Below are 26,361 nucleotides of genomic sequence, written 5' to 3' on the forward strand. Positions count from 1 at the left end.
GCTTTGAGCATGCGTGTGCAGGTATGTACATACGTATGTTTATATGCATGTGCACAAACTGGCACCACATAAGCAATAGGGAATGTCACTCCTGTAAAACTTCCCTACAGAATAGTTTTTGCCTGGATTTTCCAGCCCAGCACTCACTTGCACAGTACAAGCAGGGCACTTTCAGTAGGGCTTGCCGACAATTATTTGGAGAAAACGATGGCCGCTGAAAGAGCCTGGTGCCGAGCCTGCAAAGGACTCTTGGGGCACTTCAGGCCCTAAACACGTCAGCAGCACAGCTGAACAGAAAGCTCCCCCTGCGACACAATACTGCATTGTCAGTGGAAGGTGCACCAACACTCCTGCAGACAGGCGATCGGGGCAGAAAAAAGGCCACCTTTATAACCATATCTCACTCGCAACCTAATCGCACCAGTTAAAACCCCCACTCCTTTCTCATTTTTCCCCTGTCGGGAAAAAAGTCACTGCATCTGGGTTTCCAAAAACGCTGGGCGCTCGGCAATCCTCCCGAACAACCTCCGGCGGCACCGGCGTGGGGCGAGGGACGCCCGGCTGGGGATGCTCGGCTGGCAGAGCCGGGATGCAGAAGAGCCGAGCCCAGGGCACGGGCACGGGCACGAGCACGGACACGGGCACGAGCACGAGCACGGCCGGGAGCCCCTCCCCGGCCCGCTGTCCCCGCCCTGCCGTGCGCCCCCCCGCGGCCCGGCGGCGGCGCTGGGCGTTGGGTGCCGGGTGCTGGGTGCCGGGTGCCGGGTGCCGGGTGCTGGGTGCCGGGTGCGGAGCGGAGGTGTCCCGGCGGGGATGCAGCATGGCCGAGGCGCCCGCAGCCCCGCACCGCACCACCGGCTCCACGCTGCTGCACCCGCTGAGCGCGCTGCTGGGCATCCCGCTGGACCAGGTGAGCTGCAGCCCCCCGGGGGGGACCGGGTCGGGGTGAGCCGAGCTGGGCTTGGCTGGACTGGGCTAAATTCAGGGCTGTGCAGCCCCCCGGGGCGAGCTGGAGGCGCTGGTGGCTCGGTTTGCCGGCTGCCTGGGTGGGAAGCCGTTGTTTTTCCGGCAGCGCCCTGACAGAAGCCCCTGGTGCTGAGGATGCTGCAGGTCGCAGCAGCGGGGGGATTTGTAGCGCCTCCGGTTGCTCAGCCCGCATGGTTCCGGGCCGTGCCGTGCCGTGCCGGGTGGCGCACCGGGGAGAGAGCACGGGCACGGGCACGGGCACAGCTCCTCCAGCACCCTGCCAGCGCAATGCAAAGCGCCCGCCCGGAGAAACGTGGAAAGCAGCCTCCCAGCAGAGCGAGCTGCACAAAGCCCTTCCCGGCGTAATGCCCTCCGGGCAGCGGCGTTGCCTGGTTGCTTACAGCCTCCCGGTTACGCTGACCTCCAGCAGAAAGTGCTGCTTCTCCACACCCTGCACACACACACACACACACACCCCTCCTTTTGTTGTTTCGAGCCTGCATGCACCTGCTGCCTTTTTCCTGCATTCTTCCAGCGACGAGGAAGTTCGCTCTGGAAGTTTGTGCTGGCCAGGACAAGTCTCCACCAAGCTGCGAGGAGACAGAGCTGTGCTCCGAGAAACCCGGGCGGCAGGAACAGCTTGCTAGAAGTCAGCAGAAGATTGGGACTTACTTGCTTTCTCTTCTGTTCAGAGCGGCCGGTGCCACGTGCCATTTTTTGCTACTATTTGTTTTTAAAGTTGGGCAAGAAATACAGCATTTCATAGATTAAAGCCCCAAACACGCTAATTTTTCATTTTATTTTTTTAATAGCAGTTTTTGCTGCGAAAAAGAGATCTGTGGCTCAACACTAAAATTTTTAAGCGATAAAGGCTTATAATTATCTATCAGCTAATACTGATGTTCAGGAGAAGGGGCAGGAAAGGTGATCACCTCCCGTTCGAGGTGCTGTGCGCCATGACTGGTGAGTAGGAAAAGGGGGAAGGGGCCCTGAGCAGTGTGCATTTGCTGCTCCAGCTTGTTTGCAGCAGCGTGGAGCGCACACACATTGGGCTGGCTGGGTCACCGAGCTGTGCCAATGGATGGCCTGCAGCTTTTCCTTCGAAGCTTTCAGCACCCTGGTAGGAAGATGATGCTGGCGGTGGGAAAACCCTCCCCACGCTTCTCCCGGCTGGAGGATGCGCTGCTGCATCTGGTTGTGTGCCCTGCCTGTCCCAGGACCCTGGGACTGTTTGAGCCAGTTGCTGATGGCAGGCAGGGGGTGCGTGCCTGCTGGGTTTTCTTGTCCCTGCTCCCCCAAAAACGGGAGAGTACGGTGTGAGGTGTGCAGGCGGAGGGAGCATGGAGCTGTGGGAAAGCTGGACGTGGCTGCCTCGACACAGAGGGCTTGTCACTTCTGCACAGACCTCTTCCCGTGAGGTCTGTGCCCTGAGAGAGGTTCCAGCCTATGAGAAAAATCAGAAAAAGTGTTGAGCTGAAGGTCGGGCAAATGAAAGTAGTGATTGTTAGCCTTTCGTTGCCAAGGTCAGAAAAGCTACAGCCATGGTAGGTGGAAAATGTTTTGTCATCTTGCAAGCAGCCAGTGTGTCACTAACCATAGGAAGCAGGGCTGAACCTGAGAACATCATTTTTCACATTGTTTTTTTAATTTATTTTACCAACTGTGACATAGGTTTAAAAGCCAGAGGGTGTAATTCCTAGCTGCACGATGTACCTGGCAGACTGCTCATGTTTTATTTACTAGATAGTGTATCGCATGAGAACATAGCAATGTTTTCTGCTTTAGATGCTAAAATAGCCCCAAAGTCTCAGAGTGTATTTACATGGTTCTTTAATGGATGATTTATCTTTGAATTTAACATTGAAATATCATTTTTTTTAAGGAAGAGCTATATTCGGTAACAAGATTAATGAGCTTGAAAGAGGATGAAAAGACTCGTTGTGTTCAATTCATCCTCATATCCCAGGAAAGCAGACTTTGAAGTTTAGCTGACTTGTGTTCTAAAAATATCTGGCTAGGTCAATGACACACCTCCGGCAGCATTTGGAAAAAGAGGGGGGGTGTTTTGATTGTTTGTTTTTCTTGTCACACATGCTACAAATCACTAATTCTGGAGCACCATCCCCTCCAGTAGGCTTATATGGTAACGTGTGGCAAAATATATTTTTTTTCTTTTTTTTGATCGTATGTACCCTAAATCACTGACTTTTAGGACATCTTCCTCTAGCACAAATCAGTGAGATGTGGTAACTTTAGGATTAAACTTTTAATAGTGTAATTTCTGTAAGCAAAATGCATTTGTATATAAATACGGCGAAGAAATAAGTGCACAATCTAGAGGTATATTAAAAGTATGTTTAATGGCATCATTTATCCATACAGCATTTCTACCATGCCTTCTTCAGCTCTGGGCATCTCTAGAAGTAGGATGGTCAGGTTCGAGGGGTTAAAACATTTGGCTGAAGGAAGTTTCACTTGGCAGGGTCATTTTGCAGTACAGCTCCCTTGGTGCCCTGGGTTGCCTTGGAAGCAGCTGCCCAGGTGCCATACCGCAGCTGCCCCACAACAAACCGTGTTGTTTAGCAGGCCGGACCCTGACCTGCCTCTGACGGTACCACGTTTGTTGACTTTCAAGGAAATGCGTCGTGTTCAAGGAGCATCCCTCAAAAAACGGTGTATGAGCATCTTCTCGTGTTTATATTGGAGGGTTTTTAACTGGAGGGTTTTCATTGATGAGGCCTGCCGCATTGCCCCCGAGGGGAAAAATATGCATTTAAACCTAACACGGGATGCTTTGGCTGCTAGCTGTGCACCTTATCTTTTAATCCTTTCACTGCAGCTGACCTGCATATTCATGTTTTGGCAACAGTTTGAATCAACCACTAACTCTGTGAGGGACTGAAGGGCATGCATCTGAGCCCTGTAGTAGCTGAAGTATTAGAGAAGACTTACTGCCCTCCTTTCAGTTCAAATAGCTCAAAGCGTGCTCGTGAACTGTGGTGGTATTGTTGTTGTTGATAAATATGTGCTGTTTTCTTTCTTTATCAAACATCAACACAAATTCTGATCTCAAAATTGGGGGGTTGTTAAATGTAACACTTTTTCAACTTACTGTTTTGCTCTCACTCCAATGTTGCTTCCCCATTTCCTGGTTTTAGCTTGTCAGAAGACTCATTAGTCCTCAGCTGATTTGCATAAATTTTCTAATTTATTTTTTGGGGTCAAAAAAGACAAATAAAGATTTAGCTGTCTAGGAACTTGAGAGACTTAGGCAGGAACCTGATGGTTTCTTTACCTGTCTTCAACATAAGCATTAGAAGACGTAGTGCTGATGGGGAAAAAAAAAAGCAATTTGTTACAGATCGAGGCAAGATAACTGAAGATAGAAGTTCACTGAAAAGAAAAGTGGAGTTAATGCCTAATTTTTACCTGAAAAAAGCTACTTGAAGGTGACAGCAGTAACTGGTCAGGTTTGGTATGAACTCGGCTTTATTTTAATTCCCTAATGCCAGTCACTCTGCAATTGAAAATTCAGTGTTTTCGTTTTGAATTGCGGCAGCACTGTCAGATTTACTGCCTCCCTGCCTGACATGCCCTCAGCTGGAAAAAATAAAGCTGTGCAACCCTCAGTTATTTGAGAACAATAAGGAAAAATGGCATATGAAATCAACGTATTAATACATATTTACAAAGAGATGTTATGCTTCCAAAAGCAGCTTTAATTTTTATATTTTTTTGGCTTTTCGATACCCAGATTCTGAAAAACTGTAGCCTGTAAAGGAAATCATTAGCTTTTTACTATAATGGCCTGAAGAACACAGCAATCTGTTGAAGAATGGGGGCACTGTGTTGCTGACCCTGTTTTGGGTCCCCAGCAGGGCACAGTTCGTAGTGCTTGTGGTTCTGCACAGCTTTTCTGTGCATGTAGAGCAAAGCCACTCTTCTGCTTGTGCAGGGTCTGGGATGCTGTATGTTACTGAGACAGCCCTGAGGTGGAGGCATAGCTCTTCCCAAGGATTAAGGCTGTCTCCAAAGTGTTTCTTTTTGTTCAGGTCAGTTATTATTAACAATTGCAACGATACACATTTTCCTCTGCCTTGGAAACATGCATTGCCTTTTTCAACATGTTCTCCCTCAGTTTGGCATCAGAGTCTTTGACCTCATGGCTGATGTCTTGATACTGTGTGTGTAAATATTTCCACATCCCTTCATTCCTTGAAAATAAAGTCTGTCCTAGTAAGTTTTTCATTTGGCAAGGGACAAGAGTGCAATGGGAATCAGCCGCTTGCAATTTTCCCCCTTTTAAGCACTTTCCTTCTCATTTGTGTTAAATGAGACCTGGAAAAATAAGCATTAGAGTGCTGCATAAAGTTTCCTGTAACCTTCCCTGTGCATTAATCACATCGGGAGTGATTTAGCAGTGCCCTGCAGCTATTCTGAGACAGTTTAAAGTAGTGATGAAGCTTGGGCACCAGCACTGGGGTCTAGGCACTGAGCACAGAGCTGGCTCTGTGCTTTCAGGGGAGCCCCTGATGCTTAGGATTTATTGCATGTTGGCTGGCCTGGCATGGTGTTTAGTGCCCTGGCTGCTCCTTGGCTGTTGTTACAGGTGAGAACGGACAGCTCTTGAGGCTTACTAAACTGCAAATGGTGCTGGTACTCCCTGGGCAGGGGATGCTGAGGCACTGGGCTTGGCATCAGTGCAGAGGTGAATTTGACCTCCTGTACTTGTCTAAAACCAAATAAAGGGTCTGAGGTCAGCAGGCTTAGTTTCTCTCAGAGTAAAAAAATACCATATGTCACCTAGTAGTTGCAGGTGTCCTTGAGGGTACGAAACTTAGTCTTCTGGATCCTCAGGTAGCTTAGTGAGAGTATCTGCAGAGGGCTTCCAGAAAGTCAGGCTTGCTCCTAGAGTTACAGTCTGGTGCACAGATTTCCGCCATCCTCCACTAATAAGGGGAGCATTTATGTTAATGTGCAGTCAATATAACAATTTGGGAATGAATCTCCTGACTGTCCCCACTTGGCACACTGGGTAACCTGAGCGTGGGGTCCTCAGCATTACCTGCTTTGCTCTCCAGATCTGCTCTTTCTGGGCCATGCTACTTGCTAACGTAGGCACAGCCAACATCTCTGACATGAATTTGGTGGTTTCTTCAGAGTACAGCACTGGTCAGGCTCGTTTGGTTACTTTGATAAGGTGGAATCCAGCCCGTTCTGTATCGGGTTCAGCTTGGTCACCCTGTCGCAGCTCTGCAGGCAGGGAGAACTGCACTTGGAGAGAAAGGGCTGAGGGAAAACCCTTTGGCTTGTCCCTCCCCAGAGCAAGATGGGATTTGATCGTTCTCCCTCCTTACGGCCTTGATTGGAAAAGTTCATTTTCACCAGTTCTTTTTTTTTTTTCTTTCCTGACTTAAAGCATTTTAAACAGCTTTGCAGAACTGTAGGTGAGTACAAAGCAAAAAAGAAAAACACAAACCGTAGTTTCAGCTGTATTTTTTTTTAAACCTCCTTTGCCTGCTTACAGTATATTGCGTCCTAAGTGGAGTTGGGTGGGAAACAATTTTTAGTGTTTCACACTTGCCTCGTGATAAGAAATTTTCAGGTAAAAAAACTGTAATCTTAACAATGTGAGTACACAAAACTTCTAAGTGTATTTCTGAACCAGATAAATTTATTTTGAAACATTTAAAAATTCCTTAATAGTTTGTTCCCATCATTCCTCTATTAACAAAATATCCAAAAGAAAAACAATTTTTAAAGCCAAACTCAAACCATTAACTATTAACCAGAGAGCTTTGTCTGCTTGAAGCATTCTGTCATCTGTATTTTCTGAACAGCAGGAATAATGCTCCCAACAACCAGAAGGAAAGTTAGTCGATCCACTGATAAGAGTACTGCCTGGTCCGAGACAAAACAAACACTAAATGTTAGAACAATTCTTCCGCCACGGTTTCTAGTACATAACCTCATAACCTGCCTCTTTCTTGATTTTTTTTTTCTTCTTTTATGGATGGTATCTGGGGACTCTAAACACTTGCTGGGTGTTTCTGGGTGATGGGGTTGCTGGATGACAGGGATTTTGCCTATGGCTGCTGTGTGTGAACGAACTGTGCACCACAGTGAGTCAGATGCCTCCTGGAAGCATTTGAGCTACTTATCTAGATGACTTGTACAAAGGGCAGATACACCTGAGTGCGTGTATCTGACTAATAAATCCTAGACAAAAATCTGGCAATCCCGTGGACTCGCAACTTCAAAATTTGTGGTTCAGTATCAGATTAAATTCTGCAGCCTTCCAGTTCAGCAAGTGAGTCAGGCTGGAGACCTCTGGGAGGGAAAAAAGGGAAAGGAAATGAGTCCAAAGGACTGATCCTTTAGATCAGTCTTTTGGATCACATGCAGAACAATGAATAAATAAATAAATAAATACCTATCTCAAGCCAAGAAAGCATCTTCAGCTGCTGGCTTTCATGCACAGGGTGATTGCTTGCTCCTTTGACAGGCCTTGGTCTTGTGACAACAGTTCTAGGTCAACTTGAGCAATTTCTTCATCTGTGTGGTTTCTTGTTCAAGTGGCTTTCAGCACTGTTGTGCAGATAGGGCAGGAATGGGGAAGGCAGGACGACAAGGCAAAAAAACAAGGCATTTGAGGACCCCCCACTCCCAACATTTCTCAGATAACTTCAATGCTTGTTTTCATGCTCATACATACCAGTTTTATTTTGAACTTTTTTTTCCAAGTACTGTTGAGACAAAGAGATTTAATTATTAACTCTTACACCCAGCTTAAATGGCATTATCAACTAGTGAAAGTGGTTTTTTTCTTCCTGTTATCAGAGTATGGGAGTGTTAAAGAATGGTATGGTGTTGACTTTGTTTATCTCATGAGTGCAGGGAGAAGGTAGTTTCAATCACTGGCTCTTTAGCTTTGCAGCATTTTCACCAACAAATTCCAGCTGATCAATGATTTATCTGGTTGCAGGAGAGACATTTTTAGAATTACTTTGCTCACTCACAAATACTGCGGATTCTTAGTTTAAGTTACCTTGCATTTATACCTCTTCTGCTGCAGTGTTCCTGGGAAAGTTTTACAAAGTATGCTGTGTCGAAGACAAGGAAAAACCAGTGCAGACAAATGATTCGAATACGGTGACTGGGAAGTTAAAGGACTTGTTCTTTGAATTGCATCGTTTTTGATGGCACGGTGTTTTACATCCACAGTGAGTTATAGGCACTGCTAGCACCCACAGCTGTTTGTACCTTTGTGTGTGTGTTTGTGTTCATGCATATTCTCTTGAGGCAAGAATTTGTGGTCTCTGGTTGCCACAGCAACAATAACACTACACTCTTGTAGTGTTTTTTTTTTGGTCTGTTTTATACCACTAAGTTGAAAGCGTAGGCATAATGCTGTGGTACATTGAGGGATATGATAGAGTCCTAAGAGAGTGATCTTATTTGTTTTTCATTCAGAGAATGTAACTTTAATGTAGTGTTACCTGTACTGCTGCTTCTCTGCTAGGGTACTACTTCCTGATTGCAAACCTGCAATTGCAGAGAAGAAAATGGACTCAGCAGTTGGGAAAAAGAAAGTTTTAGGGAGGGTCTGCTCGTGCTAAACAGCAAATAAAATTGGAACCAAGAAAGGTCCAGAGTAGAAGGAGAATGGTGACATATACGTGTTTTTGTCTGGTTGCAGTTGCAGCAGTCAGTTGAAGGATAACTATGGGTATTCTTTGCCATGAAACCAGAACGAAAACATGAACAAGGTAAAAGAGAAAAAATTACAAGTTAGACTTCTTTTCTTAAACGTGGAAAAGCGAAGTGGACTGTTTGCTTTAGAAAACCGACTTTTAAGGGGGATCATGGTAAAAGTATATGTGAGCGGTATAAAGGAAGTATAGGGCTTCTTCCCTTCAGTCTCCCAGTGCTTGTCCACATGAAGAGGAAGATGTGATAATGCTGAAGGCTGCAGATTCAACAGTGATTCAAATGATTTTTCATACAGTCCAGAACTGGGCTGTGAAACTCATTTCAACAGGATGCTGCTAAGGCCAAGAACTTGCCCAAAGCCAGTGAGGACTTGGATGTTTATAGAAAAAACACGAGTATCCAGAGTGAAATACTTAACAGCTTAAAAGGGAAAGCTTTTGGAAGTACATATTATTTTGCTGGCTCCTTTCAGGGCTTGTCCCCTCTGCAGTAACCAGCTTCTGGCAGCTCTGCCTCTGGTATTGCTGATGCTGTTGGGATCCCGAGCCACTGCTGGCAGCCCGGAGCACGGCTGCTCTCATTACAGGCGAGTGGCTCTGCCAGAGTCATCTTCCCCTCCCAGGGCTCGACTCGACACTGAGTTTATCGCTTGAGTTTCTTCATGCTGTTAAAACAGGGAGCAGATCTGTAGGGAAGGTAGTTGACACTCAGGAAGGTTCACCTGCCCATTGCCCTGTGTTCAGGGAGCCCAGCCTACAGCTATCCTGTCATCTTATATATTAAGTCACTGTCCACTTACATGCTTTGCAATGTTTTCTCCTCTTGTGTATCCCTTTACATGCCTCTTCTGATTTTAATAGGTTATTTTGTCCGCATGGTGAGCATTTCCTGTCTGCTCAGTTCATGCTGCAGATCTCTTAACACTGTATTTGGGAGTTTTGTGATCTGCACATTCATTCTCTCTGATGTGGTGCAGCAGCTGTCTGGTGTAGTCTTCCTTCATCCTTTGATAGGGTTCTGACATGCTGATCATTAGTCTGTCATCTAACAGTTAATCAACCATACATTTTACGTGTGCCATTAACTGAATTGCCTAGCTATCTCAGTTGGACTTCCTGATTTTCTGGCTTGGATAGAGTTGAGTCAGGCTTTAAATTAGATGAATTTCAGGGCTCAAATAATTATTGGGAGGAAATTGATTCCATTTCTGCCTCCTCTTTTTTCTTTTTCTTTGATACTTCAGTATTTGAGCATAATCGCTAATAAAGGCAATGTACCAGGCAGGTTTGGAAGACCCTAAATGGCAGATGTGACTCTGCTTCCCACGCCTGGGATCAGCTATTTGCAATCTCCTTGGCTATTTCTGCGTGCTGGCTGGGGGAGCCAATGGCCTTGTTTATTTGCTGGCAGGTGGAACTACTAACTGTGTCCTCGAGAGGTGTCAAGCAGTCAGTGGGGACCCCTGTCCCTGGTCATCCCCCTCCGAGACCCCTTTCCCTTGTCTGGTACAAAGTACGCACTACCTGTTGCTCAGGTGCCTTCCAGCATCAGGGAAAGTGATACAGCAGTGGGAAAAATTTCATATGTATTTTAAGACAGCTTAAATTTGCTTAAATAAATAAATAATTAAAACCTGAAATACTTTCTCAAAGTGCTTCTGAAGTAGCTAGATGTTACTAGTTAAAAATGCTGTAATAGAAAGAGAGGTTAAAATAAATTTTGCAAGCTAGCTGTGCAGGTCATGCACTGTACTAGTTCTTTCAAAGCATTTTTTCAAAGCTTGTTTGAAGGGGAAGTTATAATTATTTATGCAACTTAAATGATTGTTGAATTTCTTTCCCCCACCTATTTTCATGTTCGTAGTGTAGATCGAGAAGAGCTGGTTTGGAGTTTTTGGACATTTGTTGCTGTGCTTTTCGTTTTTTCTTTTTTTTCCCTCTTTTTTGACATTATGTTGCTTGTCACTGCATAGTAGGAGCCTCACTTTAATAATATTAAAATATAAGGGCATTCTTTTCTTTCTTCCAAAGTGCTAAAGGGGAAAAAAATGAGACATACTCCTGTTGCCTAATGGTTGGTCTCCTTTGCAGGGGAAACCAAGTTAGATTTCTGCTATTGCTGACCCATAAGCATGGCAAAAGTACTTCTGGGGAAAAGTGTTAATACTGTGACTAACTAATGCAAAAGTGGGTGTGTTTTCTTTTCCCCTTCCTGATATAGCAGTTATCTTTGGAAAAAATTCAGTGTTAGAGCCCAAAGATCTGCTGAATGATATACAAATAGAAGTATGGACCTCTGGGGGGGGGGGGGGTATATAAAAAAGGTGGCATCTTTATAATGCTGCAAGGAAATAAAATATTTTTTTTCCTTAAATGTAGTATACTGTAAGTGAAGCCTAATCTGTAGCAAAATCCAAGTTTTTCTTCTTTTTTTTTTTTTTTAACTGTTTACATTTCTTATTGGGCAATTGACACTTGCTCATGCTGTGTTTTTTTCCTGTAGTTTTTGTTTTGTTTTGTTTTGGTTGCTAAGTTTGAAAACTAGGAAATTTTTTTTTTTTTTTTTTTGGTGGGAGAGAGGGAGAAGCCCCTGGAATTCATTCAGGGCACAACTTTTCAGCAAAGTACTAATGATTTCCAGATATTTTAGTTTAGTGACAGTGAGATGTTCGACTTGCAGGAAGTCCTGAGTGGTTGTCACTTTTAAGTTACTTTTTTTCAGTTATTGTCTGAAGTTAGGCACCTAAAATTAGACATGTTCCAAACTCCAGCTTCCAGAGATATTTGCTGTAGATGTAAGGTGCTTGTAACACAGGCATAACTCAACAGCTGGCTACATTCTTGTCTTCTTGCATGGTTCAAGATCCAAAATAAATGAGTGTAATGCTGGAGTATACTGCAAATTCTGAGAAGAGAAGAAAAAAAAAAAAAAAAGGGAAAGGCAGAACAGCCACAACAGGATATTGTAGCTGTACACGTTTTATTGGTGGCTTCTCTTCCTGCCATGGTTCTGAAGGGATTAAAAATAAGTCTGCAGCCCACATAAATGAAGGTTAGATAAACACATTTTATGTTAAATACCACAGAGCAATAATTTTACCTTTTAAACTGTAGAATAATAGGGAAGAGTAGTATTTTATGACTGAAACCTCGTGGTTGTGAAAACAAATATCAGCTGCTGGCAGTTCACTGAGGCTTGCTGATTCTACACAGTCACCAGTATAGCAAAGGAATAGGAGAAATATGATTGTCCTTTTGAATAATAATAATAATAAAGAAAACATGCAGTCTTCTGGAAAAAGGCTAAAAAAGTGAAGAAAAAGGTTATCTGGAAAAATGTATTTGCCAGTAGAAGCAAAGTATGGGGTGGGAATGGGAGACTGTGCATGCAACTCCAGAAAATGAAAGTTTTCATGGTTTATGGAAACAAAGAAAGCGAGTTACTAGTTGTTATGTTTGCAAAGATAATTGCCTAAATATAAATTGAAAATGTGATTTCCCAGTCAAATAAATGGTTATGACTAGAGGTTACTACAAAAAAGGTGGCTCTGCATATACACTCTCCCCTGGTGTCATGTTCCTTTTTCCTCTCTCGTGGAAAAACCTGTCAGTTGCCTTTACTGATGGCTTCCCAGAATCTTTGTGTATCCTCTTTTGCCAGTGGGAGATCCACGCTGGAAGGTAGCTGGGGACATTTTCAGTACCTTTCAGTAAATGCTGTGGCTCTGCAGTGTCAGAGGGGGTTTGGTGGCACCCTGAGGTCAGTGCCCCACGTTTTGCTAGGCTGGACTGTGGGCAGAAGAACATAGATGTTCACCTGTCTGAGTTGGTGTGCCCTGAAAGGATTGCTTTTAAACTCAGCTTAAAACGTTTTCTTCAGTGCTTGCCAGTTTTCCTTCCCTTCTTCTGCAGGTGTTGTTACTGGGCATTTCGGAGATGCACAGCTACTTAGGGAAGAGCACAGGAAGAGTTGAGGTTTGCAACGCCTGCCTGCAGAAGCAGGAAGCTGGTGGTGTTTGACAGCACCCGGGACAGAGGAGCATTGTTACCTGCGTCTCTTCCACACGTACCGGGCAGTAAATACACAGGCACATTGTGTTTTTTGTTTTTTTTTTTCCCGACTCTATTTCAAGCACTTGAAGTGGGCTTAGTTTACTGCAGAACACCTGCTTCTGAAATATTATACCATTTTAAGCTGGCTTTAAGTGGTAAACCAAAGAGTGGAGCACCAGGAACTGTGGGTCATTTTTGGCAATCCCGCCTCTTACAATGAAATGGAAGTCCTGTATCATGGTCCGGAGACTCCTTTCTCCTTCTGTTAATGCATGGAGTATTGCTACTGTTCATCTTCCTAAGTCTACAGTGTGCATTTCTGTGGCTAAGTTTATTCATCTCCATTACTTTTATAGTCAGTAGAAGGACCTGGTTCAGACTTGTATTTTAGGACTCTATGAATTGCAACCTAAAATTCCCTTTATTCCCCATTAACAATAAAGGAATTTTGATGGGCTGGCTCCAATACTGACATCAGTGTTTGGAAGGATAAATTCTACACCTTCCTTTAGCAAAGTCCTTTCATACAGTTTTAAATCATACCCTAATATGCTATTTTTTTACAGTGCCTTTGTTTTTTAAGTTACTAAGAGAACGATTTAAAGTTTAATACATGATGTTCCAGATTTTAGATGTGTAAGGGCCTAATAAATTCTTACATAATACCGCTGATATGTCTGAAAGTCTTAATCTTTGATCAAGGCACTTTATTCCAAGGACAACAGGTTTAAATTTATCACAGTGCTGACAGTTTCTTCGGCGTTTTGGGGGGACAGGACAACAACTTTCTTTTGGTGTAGAATAACTCATGAAGTCGGCACTTTTTTTCCCTTGCGGATGTTTGTTTCTTTCATTGCATTCACACACTGGTATATCATTGTGAATAAAATTGCTCAGTTTGTTGGTGTGCACTTTTATGGTGTGACATATTTTTCTATAGAAAAGGAACTGAAAATAGAATTGCACAGACATTGCAACAACAATAATGGGGCAAACCGTTTTAGATTTGCCAGTTCCCATTCTAGTGCAGGATTGCACTTGAAGCCTTCTGCTTTATTTTTAAACCAGTGGATATGTATAGGCACTAGGTTTTCATCTGGCCTGAAAGTTAAGCATGCTTCTGAACTGGGATTTGAGAAACATTGCTCTAAGTGTTGTGCCATTCCTACATTCATGCAACTTCCATTGGTAGTTGGGGAATATAATTTACACTGAAGCCACAGACAGACACGCCAGCAGGATGGCTGGGTATACATATACACATATGTATTGTCTTCCTCCTCTGTATTGAATAAATCGTGTCTATTACACAGACAAGGCAAAAAGGTACATGACTTGCTGTGCTGCACTCCAAGATTTTAAAAACGAAACCTCCGAATCTGGGAAAAAATGCAGATCTGTATTGATGATACTCTTAGCACTGTTGCTTTGAAGTTGATTACTACAGAATACAAAAACTCAAATTAGATGCCTGAACCCAGCAACTGGCAGAGAAAGGAGGGAAGCAGTGCTGTGGTGTCTCTACCATGGGTGATTCCCAGTGCTCTGGGGACTTTCAGAAGAAGCTTCACAGGCACCAACGTCTCTGCTTTGTTGTGTTTTACTCTTCTGGAGTTGTTCTTTTCCTTGTTTCTGTTCATTTTCACTTCTCTCTCCTAACTTCAAGTATGCTTAAATTGGGTCTTCTGAGTGGAGCCTCTGAGAAGAGCTGGAGTGATGGAATAATGTGATGCCAAGGCAGATCTGTTCCCTCTGCTTTAGTATGAATCTGGTGCCTAAGCAAGGAAGGTAGAAAATAGAAGATGCCATTTTTCCTATGGGAAGTATAAGGTCCCAGTGACTTACTACTTCCTCTGGAAGCTTTTGTAAAAAAAAAAAAAACAAGGCTGGTGGTCCTAGTTTTTTTTGCTGTTAAAATTCTTGTTTGGATAACTACATTTAACTCTTCTTCCTTTTTTTCTTTTCTGATTAAAATATCCTCCATACTTCGACCTGCTGGCTGTAGTTTTGCTTTTAGCATCTGCCATAATATATCATGCAATGCAGTAGCTGCACAGAGGTGTGTCAAATTGTTCTGTTTAAAGTACACTTTTTGGGTAAAAGGTGCTGTAATTACAGTGTTGCCTCACTGCTGAGTAGCCTGAAGAAAAGAAGCAGCTCTCCCAACAGCCTAAAGGTGTTCTGAGTTGTTTTTATTTTATTTTTTATTTTTTATCCTGAGTGACTAAAAGTTCCAGCTTGCTTGATTTTACTGCTGCTTCTATTATAAGTAGAATTTAGTGCTGGCTATCTCAGGTACAAAGGAATTTCATCACACTATGTTTTGGCATTAGTCACTGAGAGAACAGTAATTACTGACTTGCAGGTAGTGGCAGAACATCACTGCACATAAATGATCACTACTTAAACATCTGTTCAACATACAGAGTCAATACAGTTCAGTGCAAGAGTTGTTGACAGCAAGCTAAAGCTGCGTTTGGATCTGGTCCGCGTGTTAAATGTATCAGCCATCAAAACCGTATGTATGAATGTGTAACTCAGCACTGTGATGTAGGTTTGACTTACCAGACTTTTTACTTAAATGTTTTTCTTTTTAAATTTCTGATGTCTCAGGATTTAATCTGTTCTGTAGCTCTATTTGTGTGTCCTGCTAGTGATTATTCTGCTGGTGGCTTCGTAGAGGTAATCCAGAAAGAACATCTGTTTCAAGTTTATAGTCTAAATCACGGAAGGATATTTGACTGTGTAAGTAGGGAAACAGCAGAATTCATCCATGAAAACAGCACAACAGGCCAAAATGCAGTCGATTTGGCATATTCTACTTTACCAACTCCATATTCAGCATACAACAGCATCAAAAAAGCCAGGGCTATAAGAATTTAGTGCTACTGCTGAAGAGGCCGATAATCTGAAATGAATCATGCATGTACTCTTCCCTCCCTCAGGAGAGGTATTTCTCAGATTACTGTTTGCTTTGCTTCTGCCCCTTCAAAATCTTCCACAGGGCTCCTACAACACAAATTCAGAGAAATGAGAAACCTGACATGATTTCTGCGATACTGCCCTTCTTTTTGGGGTGTTTGTCACTTCCCTGCAGAGTAAAGTGATCTCTGCAGAGAATATTTGTCCTTAGGGTTCATAAAAATAGTCTGGAAGATCAAAATATTTTGAAAAAAAATCACGAAGTATCAGATATCTTTGAGAAGATCTTGACACACCCATTTCAAATATCACAGTTTGGATGTTACAAAATGCTATCAGAACAGCAGGTCTGTTTTTCAACATCAAAGTAGAAAGGTCTCCAACAAAATGAACTTAAACATGTTGTTTGCCAGGTGTCCTTGGCTATATGTGAAAAATAATTTTTTAAAAGGGGAAAACCAAGTTATTGCATTTATATAATGCTCACTTTTTCTTTGCAAGCGTGATACCTTCCTGGAAGATGGGGCTGATCTCCAGTGAAGAGGAATGTTTTATTACAGCATTCCCTGTTCAAAATACTACCCAAGCACTATTGGACTCCACAGACAGTGAGTGGTATGACTTAAGAAGAAGTTGCTGTTGCTTTCAGTAGTTTCTATTAATATGCTTCCTTATGCTTTTCCAGGTACTGAAAACTGCTGTTTGGTGTTCTGTGTTAAGTTGGTTAATGAGTAGAGAAAAGATGCTAATTTACAAGATAAAAAACCTTGTAGCAGCCTCCTAAACTATTGCTCAGTACCTCACTAGTAGACAGCAGCAAATACTTAGTATCTTGACCATGCTATGATGTCATTTTTAAACCGATTGCACGCTTTCTTTGTGCAATGGATTTAAAGCCTTATTCTCTAGTTTTGCTGGTGAATGGTAGACTTAAAGCCTTGTTCTTCAGTTTGCTGGTAAGCTCAAGGCCTGGGATAAGAGTAGAGGTACCTTCTGTGCAATCTATAATCTGAGGACAGTCTGTGTTATCTGTTGCCTGATGAAACTGGCGTGGACCTGAATGACAGCTGGGAATATTTTGGCAGCCTGTCTGTGCAGAACTCACTTGCACCTCTGTCTGTGAGCATATATGAACGTGCATCAAGCCTGCTTTTGCCCAAGGGCTGTATGTTGCAGGGGATGCGTCTGCACTGTGTCATCAAACAAGTGACAAGTTAGCAGGGTGACTTATTGTATTGATTTTCACAGTGAATGAGAAGTAACTCAAATTAATCGCATTAATAAGATTTTTGCATACAGAGGACTGTCCGTTTTGAGTAATGAACTTAATTGCCATTTGGAGTTTGGAGAGAACTCTGTGGTCAATTTGTTACATCCTCCTAGATTTCTGGAAAGTGAGATCAGATTTTCTGCTAGTATAATGGAGGAAGAAAGTAGTAAAGGAAAAGCAAAGTATTTTTGTGGTCAGAACAGAATGTAGGATGTTTCTTCCTGATACTTAACTATAAGGAAAATGTTAAAAGCATTAAAATAAGACTACTTGTTTAAGATTATTGTCTCTTCCTGAAGTATGATCTAGCAATCCTCAAATGTCTATTACCACTTTGTTAAATAGGGAGATTTGCAGATGCAAGGATTGTGGGATGAGTGGAATGAAGCTTCCCAAAGTGGATGATTAGTAGCCCCCCTGAACTGTGGTGAGCAGTAGCCAAGACTATTTGTCATGATTTGGTGAAAGGGTGCAAAGACAAGTTTTGCCTCCTGCCATATTTTCTGTTTTCCATCCCAAGAACTTCAACCTAAGAAAAGCACTTTCCATTTTATCCTTGTAAGATTTCTGGTTTTCATTGTTAGGGGTGTGTTTTCTTTTTTTTCCACATTTTCCAGTACACCAAACTACATATTTATCTGTCTTTTTCTGGAAGTGAAGTGTGGCAACTTGCTATTCCCCAAAGCCAGTTTTCCTCCAGAACAAAAGGTGATCTTTGTTCCCATTCAATGTTGTTGGCAGGGGGTTCATTTCTTCCAGATGCTGACATTTTTAGAGATAGGTATCTAATGCCAGGTATTTGGAACTTTGATGTTGTGACTTGCCAGCTGGCCCATAAAAGTGTCCCACTGCAGATGGTTAATGAGACCCAGTAAAAGATAAGACAAGAATTTTCTGTTTTATTTCATTTCTTTCTGAGAAAGGTTAGGAAGTTGAAGGTGACTTCCCCATGTAGTACACCCTGCATGGTGATTGAAACAACTGAGAAGGTGACTGAAGGAGTTAGTGTTTCCCCTTTCTACAGTACCAATCCAATATTTGCCAAGTTGGTTTTACCCTATTAAAAATGGGAGAAGCTCCAAATGTTTGATGAATTTTGAACAAACCTTTTATGTCCTTCAAGGGATTTGATTTTGGTGTGAAGAACTGTATGGGGATTTTGAAGCCATTATGTTTAGTTATTCTTGTATCAGCATCATCCATGCTTATTCTGTGGTTTTGATCAGAGTGCTAGCTTTGTGTAAAATTCAGATTTGCAGACTGAACATCATTTTGTGTTATTGCTATTAGAGAATTTGAATGGATAAAAGGATGGAACAAAGATTTATTTTTCTTCTTTGTTCATACCTGGTGTTTACATGCTCTGGAGCCATCTGAATTTTTTAAGTCAAGACTATTAGATATTAAAGAATTCCTTAACCGGACGACAATAACCATCAATTCAGTTGGGCTGGATCTGTTCCATATTTTCTCTCTCTTCAAAATTACAGATATCTTGTTTCTGCATTGTAAGGCTGCCTTCAGCTGGCTGTGACTTGGATGCAAGTCTTCCAGATGTCAGTGCAGGATACTGTGATGAGACAGGCTTTACATCCTCCAAAGTTTAATCATGGAAAATGAAGATAGTATCTTGTTTTGGCAACGTATCATGGGCTCTGATTCCTGATTTTGTTACATCTTACTTGCTGGACCATGGAAGAAAATGACTGTGTAAAAAAATAAAGGTGTTTCTTTTTTGCTAGCAAATTTGATGTGGAAAAAAAAATAATGACAACACAGAATATATGTGACTAGCTAAAAACAAGGGTTAAATGACTTATAATGATGGGTCACAATGGGAGATAATTGAAGGGATAATTCCCATATAATTTCTTTTCTGTTTCCATGTTATTTTTATGTGGACACCATCCATCCAAGTTCAGAAGCCCTCAATTTACTGTTAACAAATTGTTTTTAGCAACAGTGGAAATAACCAAAAAGGAGTAATATGAACTCTTTCCCCTTTAGGAAGGAGAGGAAAGTGTGGCTCTTACTTTGCTTGTGATCCAGTACAACATTTCTTAAACTCGCAGGGATATGTTCACTTAACCACCTTAAATACCTATATAGTGAAGAATAAGATGCATGTTAAATGGAATGCAGTAAAGTCACTGTCAAATGAATTGGCAGTGTTTGTGTGTGAGTGCATGTGTTTAAAAGTGTTAGGTATAAATAATTAAACAGAGGTGGCAGTCATATGAAAAGCTGTCACATCACTCCGTTATTCTGTAGAGTAATAGGCCAGGTCTAGTGGCAGAGTTAGTGCTCAGTTTTAAATAAGGAATTCTGCCTTCCAGGCAGATTGAATTTTCACAGCACTTGGAATGGAGTTCCCCAGTTTTGCTGGTACTTTCACATTTGTTTTACATTCCCCAAATCCAAGAAACAAACAACCCACCCCACCTTGTGACAGGCTGGAGTTAAGAAAAGTTTTGGTCTGGTTTATCTGTGCTTTCAGCTTGGCTCAAGTACACTCATTAGGGACTGATCAGTAGAAGTATCCTGCAGTTACTCAGCATCTCTGAAAGTCAATCTTGCAGTAAATTGTGTTCTAGACCTTTCAGGGAGCTCTGTTCAGCTAAATTTGATCTTCAGGCTGAACCCCACAGAAATCAGATGCCATGTTTGAATTCTAAGTGCAAGTGTCCAGTGGGAAAGGTACAAGAAATATTCCTCAATACTCAAGTTTATTCTTTTTTTTTTTTTTTTTTCTTCCCTCAACAAGTAACAGATAGCTGATGGATGACAGAAAGGTTTTATCAGTAATAGTTACATTTACCTGGCTTTCTTGTTCATCAGTGTTTTGTTCCCTCTGTTGATGAATCCTCTATAACCAATCATGTTGTTTGTAATGTGTATGTGTTACTATAAACACGTATCTTGTGCACAGTGTTCATGTTGTTTTCTCCAGAAGCATTATGACCTTCCAGCACACCCTGAGTTTGATTCTGTGCTTCTACCACAGATGTCTGAAGAGCTGGAGCTGGCATCCTTATGTTAGGCATCCTGTTGCATGCTGTACAAGGTGAAGGTGCTACAAACCAAACTGTGGATGATAGTTATTTTGTGGGAGAGAATCCAAGACTATGGTTTAAAAACCAAAACAAAGCATAAGGGGCATACTTTTGCTTTTATCCTGGTACAAGTATTTACCCCAACTTCTGCAAAAGCAGCATAAGGAAGAAATTGTCTTGGTGAATCTGTGCAACAAAGTGTAGATGTAATAAGGACATGGCTACCTTTAATCCCAGTAGCACAGTTAATGCATGCTCTGAAGAAGCAATGGTATGGGCTAGCGACAGGGTATGTACACAAGGCTGCTGTGCTGTTATATACTGTGTGTTAGCTTGTGATGAAGTCGCTGCTGCTTGCTTTCTGCTGCTGCTATGGTTACCTGTCTTAGCCATATAAATGCTGTTATGAGTGTGTCTGTCATGGGATCTTGCACTTTAATTTTGCTGTGTGTATGAACCTCTGATGTCCCATCATTAATATCTTGGACTGAACATACAATGACTAGATGAAAGTAAAAAAAAAAAAAAAAAGAAGTTGCTTACTTTGACATTCTTTAGTGGTGTAAAGCATCCATGAATAATGCCGCACAGAAAGGGATATTGTCTTTTAAACTGGTCACATCAGGTTTCTTGGACTGTTTGCTCTTTCCTTCTTTCTGTACACTGAATGAGAGGGGCTCCGCATACCACAAAATTGAGCTTCCCTGGATGTACAAATAAGACTGTAAGTGAGAACAGGTTGAGGTGGCCTTCAGGTTCACTGAATAGCCATTTCCGTGCATCCGTTGGTTGTGGAAGCTTGTGTAGAAAGCATGCAGTCAGAACAGCCCTGTACGGGATGCGCTCTCTTCAGCCTTTATGCTGTGGAAGGGGGAGAGGGAGGATGTGGATGTAGTGTTTTGAGTGTAACTGTATTGCAACAGGCCGGATGAGTGTTTGGAATTAATGCTGCAGCATTTTGGTTTTGTGAGACCGGTGCCATTGTGTTCCTTTATTTTCCGTGTAAGATTTAAAAAGTAAGAACTGTTATATTCAAAGAAAGCATAAAGTACTGTCATGATAAGACGTGCCCAGCTCCTTGCTTTTAGGTATAGTTCTGTAATATCTTCTGTTTGCAAATGCTGGTGATTTACAGGAACAGTAAATAAGTAGATAATATTTGTAGATGTTCCTGCTCCAAAGAACTAAGATTAAGTGAATCCAAGTATTTACATAATTGCATTGTTGTATTGCATTGCTGCAGTTCCTTGATTTCAGGGATGTAGGCAGTAATATAGCCAACTAGGCTTTAATAAAAGCGTTTGATTGAACAGCACCATGTTGGATGTAGTCCACCAGAATAAAAGCAATATGGGTCTCTACCATCCCATTAAACACATAGTAAATGTTTTTTGACAAGAAGAATGGTTGAAGCCAACAACCTCTGGACAGCCAGCATGTCCAAGTGTGATATATCATCCCGTCCTGGATTGATAGTTTCAGATAATCCTCTAATACAAGTGACTGCTAATATGTTGTAGACTATTTAGCTTTGCGTGGTCTAGGATGACATGCTGCTGGAGAGCTCAGAGTGGATTAAAAATAATAACAAAGGACTGTGGATGAATAAATTAATTTAACTCCATCTGTCTAGGGCCCAGGCTGGTTTTATGGATGCGGTACCCTAGTGCTCTACTGCTCTGTTAGAGATGGCTCCTGAGTTCTGTTGTTTCTCTGGCTCCTGTGATTTCTGCTGAGGCAGTCAAAGAGAAGCTGACTGGAGAAAGGCAGCTTGGTGTCAGTTTTGCTCTGAGGACATTGCAGCTTTTGCTTGTCCTGGTGCCTGATAGCAGCTTCCAGCCAGGGACTGATTGTACTCCACATATACCTGATTGAATCATATAATAATTCAAAGTCCTAGTCTGCTTCCCGGCCTCTGCCTTGCACCAGGAGGGCAGGGAGGGGTGGAGAGTCACCACTTGGGCTCACAAGTGAGAGTTCAGAGAAACAAAGAAAAAATTAGTTTCTCTCACTTTTTTTCCCCCCTTTCCTACCTCTGCTCTTTATTGTTCTGAGAATGGAGAGACTTCTCCTCCTCCACCTCCAAGAATTAAAATATTTTTTTTTTGTTTTGCTCTTCTCTTACAGATCAATTTTGTAGCCTGTCAACTGTTTGCCCTTTTGGCCGCCTTTTGGTTTCGTATTTACTTGGGTCCCAGTCACGCCAGCTCTGCTGTTCGCCATGCATTTGCCACCCTCTTTGGAATATACTTTGCTGTCTTCTGCTTTGGGTGGTGAGTATTAATCTCCAAGTAGACAAGGCTTCGGCAAGAATAATTTTAAACTCCGTATCAGCTTTTCTGGATATTCTGTTTTTAGTCTTAAGGCACTTTCTATTTCGTGATCCTTTAAAATTAAAAAAAAATAAAAGAGGGAGGAATTCCTACCAGCATAACCACCCCAAGCCCTCAGAGTAAAATGAGCCATGAAAACATTTGTGAGTGAGGTATTTAATCTGTGATGTATTTGTTCTGGCTGTTAAAGCCATAGTAGTATGCTGTGAAGATAGCTTGTTTGGAAAAGATGCATCCAGTTTGAAAGTACACTTTGAGCTAGGCAGCTTTTTCTCTAAATCAAACATCCTGACATCTTGTCAATAAGCGTTAATTTTTATTGGATATTCAGGCTATAAAAATGCCATTGTGATAATCCATGTTTACTGGATCAACACACATTTATGTCATTCACATGAGAAAATATTCCCTCACTGAACTGCCAGCCCCTGCAAGTCACATAGAAATCACCTAAATATTTACTTTGTTGTCTTCAAGGTATTCCATTCATCTTTTTGTCCTGGTGATGATGAACTATGGCATTATGAATACAGCGAGTATTCCCAACATCCACAGGTGAGCATATGTGGCCACAAGACTGGAGCTGCTCCTCCGGGCTTCTTTCCTTTCATTGAGAAGCATGAGGTTTTTTTCCAGTACCACTTTATCTTCTTTCCTTACTTTCTTTCCCAGTTACTTGTAGGGGTTTTGTCCTTTCAGTTACAGAAGCAGCTGTAATCCCAGTTTGTGGTTTTTGCCTTGATATATTGCATTTCCCTATGAAATTGCTGGCCCCAAAAGTAGTCTTTTGCAGGCCTAGCATTTTATGCCCAATCCCATGGTTTCTTGAGCATAATGAAGTCATTTTCTCCTTGGTATTGTGTCCTTGAGGATTGCTTTAAATAATAATTTTTAATGGGTTTTCCCCCTCGCTGCTTGGCCTTTAAGTATTTTCCACTTATTCTTGAGTTAGGTAGTTCAGTTAAGGTCACTGTGGCAGCTTAACTTAGTGATCTGTGAAATAAGTCTTGTATTAGGTGCTAGGCTTGGAGCTTGAAAAAGTAGAAGGTTCCACATGCTTTATTACTTTGAAGCGGAAGCTTACGGCAGCATTATGAGAAGTTCTTGACCATGGGATCTTTCCTTTCCCTATAGAGATGTCTTAGAGGAAGACACCTAAGCCACATAAAGGGCTTTATCAAGTGAGTGCCAGCTGAAAGACAGAAAGCACTCTAATGAAAATGAAAACTATGTGGAAGTTACATGTGCTTCTTTCACTGAATAAGGGGAAATTCCTGTGAAGGAACTCCTCTGCTCAGTCATTTAGCCTTCTCATGTGGGTGCCATACTCTTACAGGAAGCAGGATTTTTTAAAATTGTGTAGGCAGAGTTATTTGCTTCCCATCAATTTGCATAACTGGGAAATTTTATTTGTAAAACTGCTACTTTATAGAAGGCTAGAGGGATGAGCTGGCAGTTCTTCCCACTACTTTACTTTTGTGTTGGCATCCCTCAGAGTACGTGGTTCATCCTGCGGTTTGGTTTGGGTGTGTTACAGGTGGTTTCTCTCTCAGTGTGGCTCTTTCTGCAGCTGCTGATGAATTCAGCATGCTGAATTCACATCGGTCTGAACTGGGGATCTGAAACGCTTTCTTCACTTGTCTTCAGGGTCATGGCTGTCTGAGGATCTAATGCTCAGATCTCCCCTTCTTCTTTACCACTTCTTGAGGCAACCCCTCTCCAATATCCAAATGGGAACCATAATTTATGATTTGTTGAGGATTGCTTAGAAATGTGAATGATAAACAACAGGCCTGTGTTACAGCAGTCACTAGCATTTTGCACCTGCACAGTAATGTTAATGAAGAAGGTTTATTTATTTATTTTTTATTTTTTTCCCAGCCCATCACAGAGTATGATGGCAAAGCCTAGAAGTCCAGAGATAATTAATACATTTTTTTAAAGTAATTGGACAATGTTTGTGACAGAAATGCCATCCAGAGGCCAGAAGGAAAAGTTGCTAAAAACGTGTATTATTTGTTTTCCAGTCATTATCCCTGCCCATCCCTTGAAGAAATGCAGGAGTAACCCGTAACTGTGAGAGAGATGAACTGTAGGAACTAAGACTACAGAGGGAGTCATCCAATGCTTACATCTTCTTAGACAAGTTGGAGTGGTGGTAGGGAAATAGGCATGGTTTCATCAGGAAACCCCCCTCTTACTGTTTAGCCACTTAGTCACAATGGAAAAAACACCTGTACATTGGAAGAGAAACGAAGCCAGTTTGCATAATGTCACCTACTACAGCGAGATAGTCATGTATGTACTTGAGTCAACGTGAAATAGCAATTCAACATGCTGAAAAACCTCAGGAGGGCTGGGAAGATTGGGTTAGGTCTTTTCTACTGTATTCCACTATACTTGGAGTACATACACATTATTAATTTTAACAAAATAACTGTATTCAAGCTGCTTGAGAAGCTCGAAAAAATCAAGTGTAACAGCTGGACCTGTGCATGCAGAAGGCCCCTGAGAACACTGGGACCTTTGTAGTGGGAGTCCAAGAGTTGCTCTCACTCCCTCCTCCCCCCCCAAATACAAGTGGGAGTGAACAAAAAAAATAAAGCAACAACATTGTTTAACCTGCATGCACCTTTCCCTGGTTATTTTCAGCTAGCATGCTCTCTTATGAGGCTGCCAGCTTTCAAGACGTATAAATTGACAAATTAATCTAGCATCAGAAATGCTCCCAGCCGCAGCAGCAGCTCTATGTGCCTGTCTCTGCTCACCCCCATTTCAATCTAGGTGCTTTACACTTAAGCACTGAGGCTTACTTTAGACACTTCATCCCATCTATCATGGTTACGTATCTCGGCTGGGTGAATTGCCATTCTCAGTTGATGAGAGGGAGCCTGAGGACCTCGCTGGACTGGATGTCTGACTGAGATAAAGTAAGATAGATTCTGCTCTGAATCGCCTGAAGAAGCTGTCATGTCCCCTCAGCCTGCCTTTCATCCTGTTGTTTGCTGTGGCCACGTGCACTGCAGGTTGTCTTGTGATCCTTGGCTTCAAACGCATCACTGTCACTCGCACTACAGTTTATTAGTCCCCAGGGAGAAAAAAAAGCAACTCATTTCTTTTAAAGCCAGCCATAATTTGAGAAAGGCCTGGCTCATTTTCAGTCATCTGCTGACTGTGGTTCATGTTTGATTTCATCTTTAGCTCGCTGCTCTGCCCCATCCTATTCTGTGTCTGGTGGGAGAGGATCCTGCCTGTGGCTCGGCTCTGCTGGGTGTGCAGGATGGGCAGTCTCTTTCCTCTGTAGGTCTTTGTATCTTCTTCTTTGGCTAGTCTCTCCTGATGCAGGGAACACCAGCAGGCCTGGTCCTGGCCCATCTCAAGTCCATGGGACATAAGCCTCTCATTCTGGTGTCCCAGCTCACCATTGCGCTCTCTGGTTTGCTTCATTTGTCAGTCTTGTTTCCAAATGTCCACCTGCTTCTCACTTGCCCGGTGTCCTCTTTCTTGCTTGGGTAAACACAGGGAGAAGTTAGTTGTGGGAAGCACTGCATCTGGCCCACTGGGATGCTGCAACGCTTCCAAACCTCAGACAGTGCAAATCTTAGGGTAGAAAGTGTCACACTGCTCTCCTGCCTAACAATGTTGGGGTCATCTTGGAAAATGGAGAGTGAATTTGTCAAGCTCCACCTAAGGAAAGCTTCTTATGGAAGGTGGCATAATTTGGCATTTAGAACTGAAAAGATTAGGCTGTGCGTCATTAACTGCCTTTATACAGAATGATTAGAGAGAAAATATCTTAAACTTGAAATAATTTAGTTTTTGGTAGGTCAGTAAGAGTTGTATGTGTAAATAAAGGGCATATACAGATAAAAAAGGCAATGGATAACTTCAACACACGTGCAAAATCATCTGGTTACAATACATCAAATACGTGAGTGAGACAAATTTCAAAATAGCATTCTAAAAGGGGAGCTCTGAAATTGGGATGCCCAACTTGAAGTGATCCTATATTTTCTTTTCCTTTTTTTTTTTTCTACCCACAGTGTGAGGAG

The 26,361-nt window shown here is 42.3% G+C and overlaps 1 protein-coding gene across 2 annotated transcripts in view; it reads left to right on the plus strand.

Annotated features, from left to right (window-relative positions):
- The first annotated feature begins 820 nt into the window (after positions 1–820).
- MBOAT1 (membrane bound O-acyltransferase domain containing 1) overlaps positions 821–26,361 on the plus strand; it is a 56,575-nt gene continuing 31,034 nt past the window's right edge. The window contains exons 1-3 of one of the 2 annotated variants that reach the window (XM_048057971.2): positions 821–910; positions 22,104–22,249; positions 22,787–22,864. In XM_048057971.2, coding sequence (XP_047913928.1) covers positions 821–910; positions 22,104–22,249; positions 22,787–22,864 — 314 coding nt within the window. Of the gene's footprint in view, positions 911–19,960; positions 19,988–22,103; positions 22,250–22,786; positions 22,865–26,361 lie in introns of those variants that run through there. The other variant, XM_066992071.1, reaches the window with a different exon arrangement.

Source organism: Anser cygnoides, chromosome 2, assembly GCF_040182565.1.
Source record: "Anser cygnoides isolate HZ-2024a breed goose chromosome 2, Taihu_goose_T2T_genome, whole genome shotgun sequence".
NCBI lineage: Eukaryota > Metazoa > Chordata > Aves > Anseriformes > Anatidae > Anser > Anser cygnoides.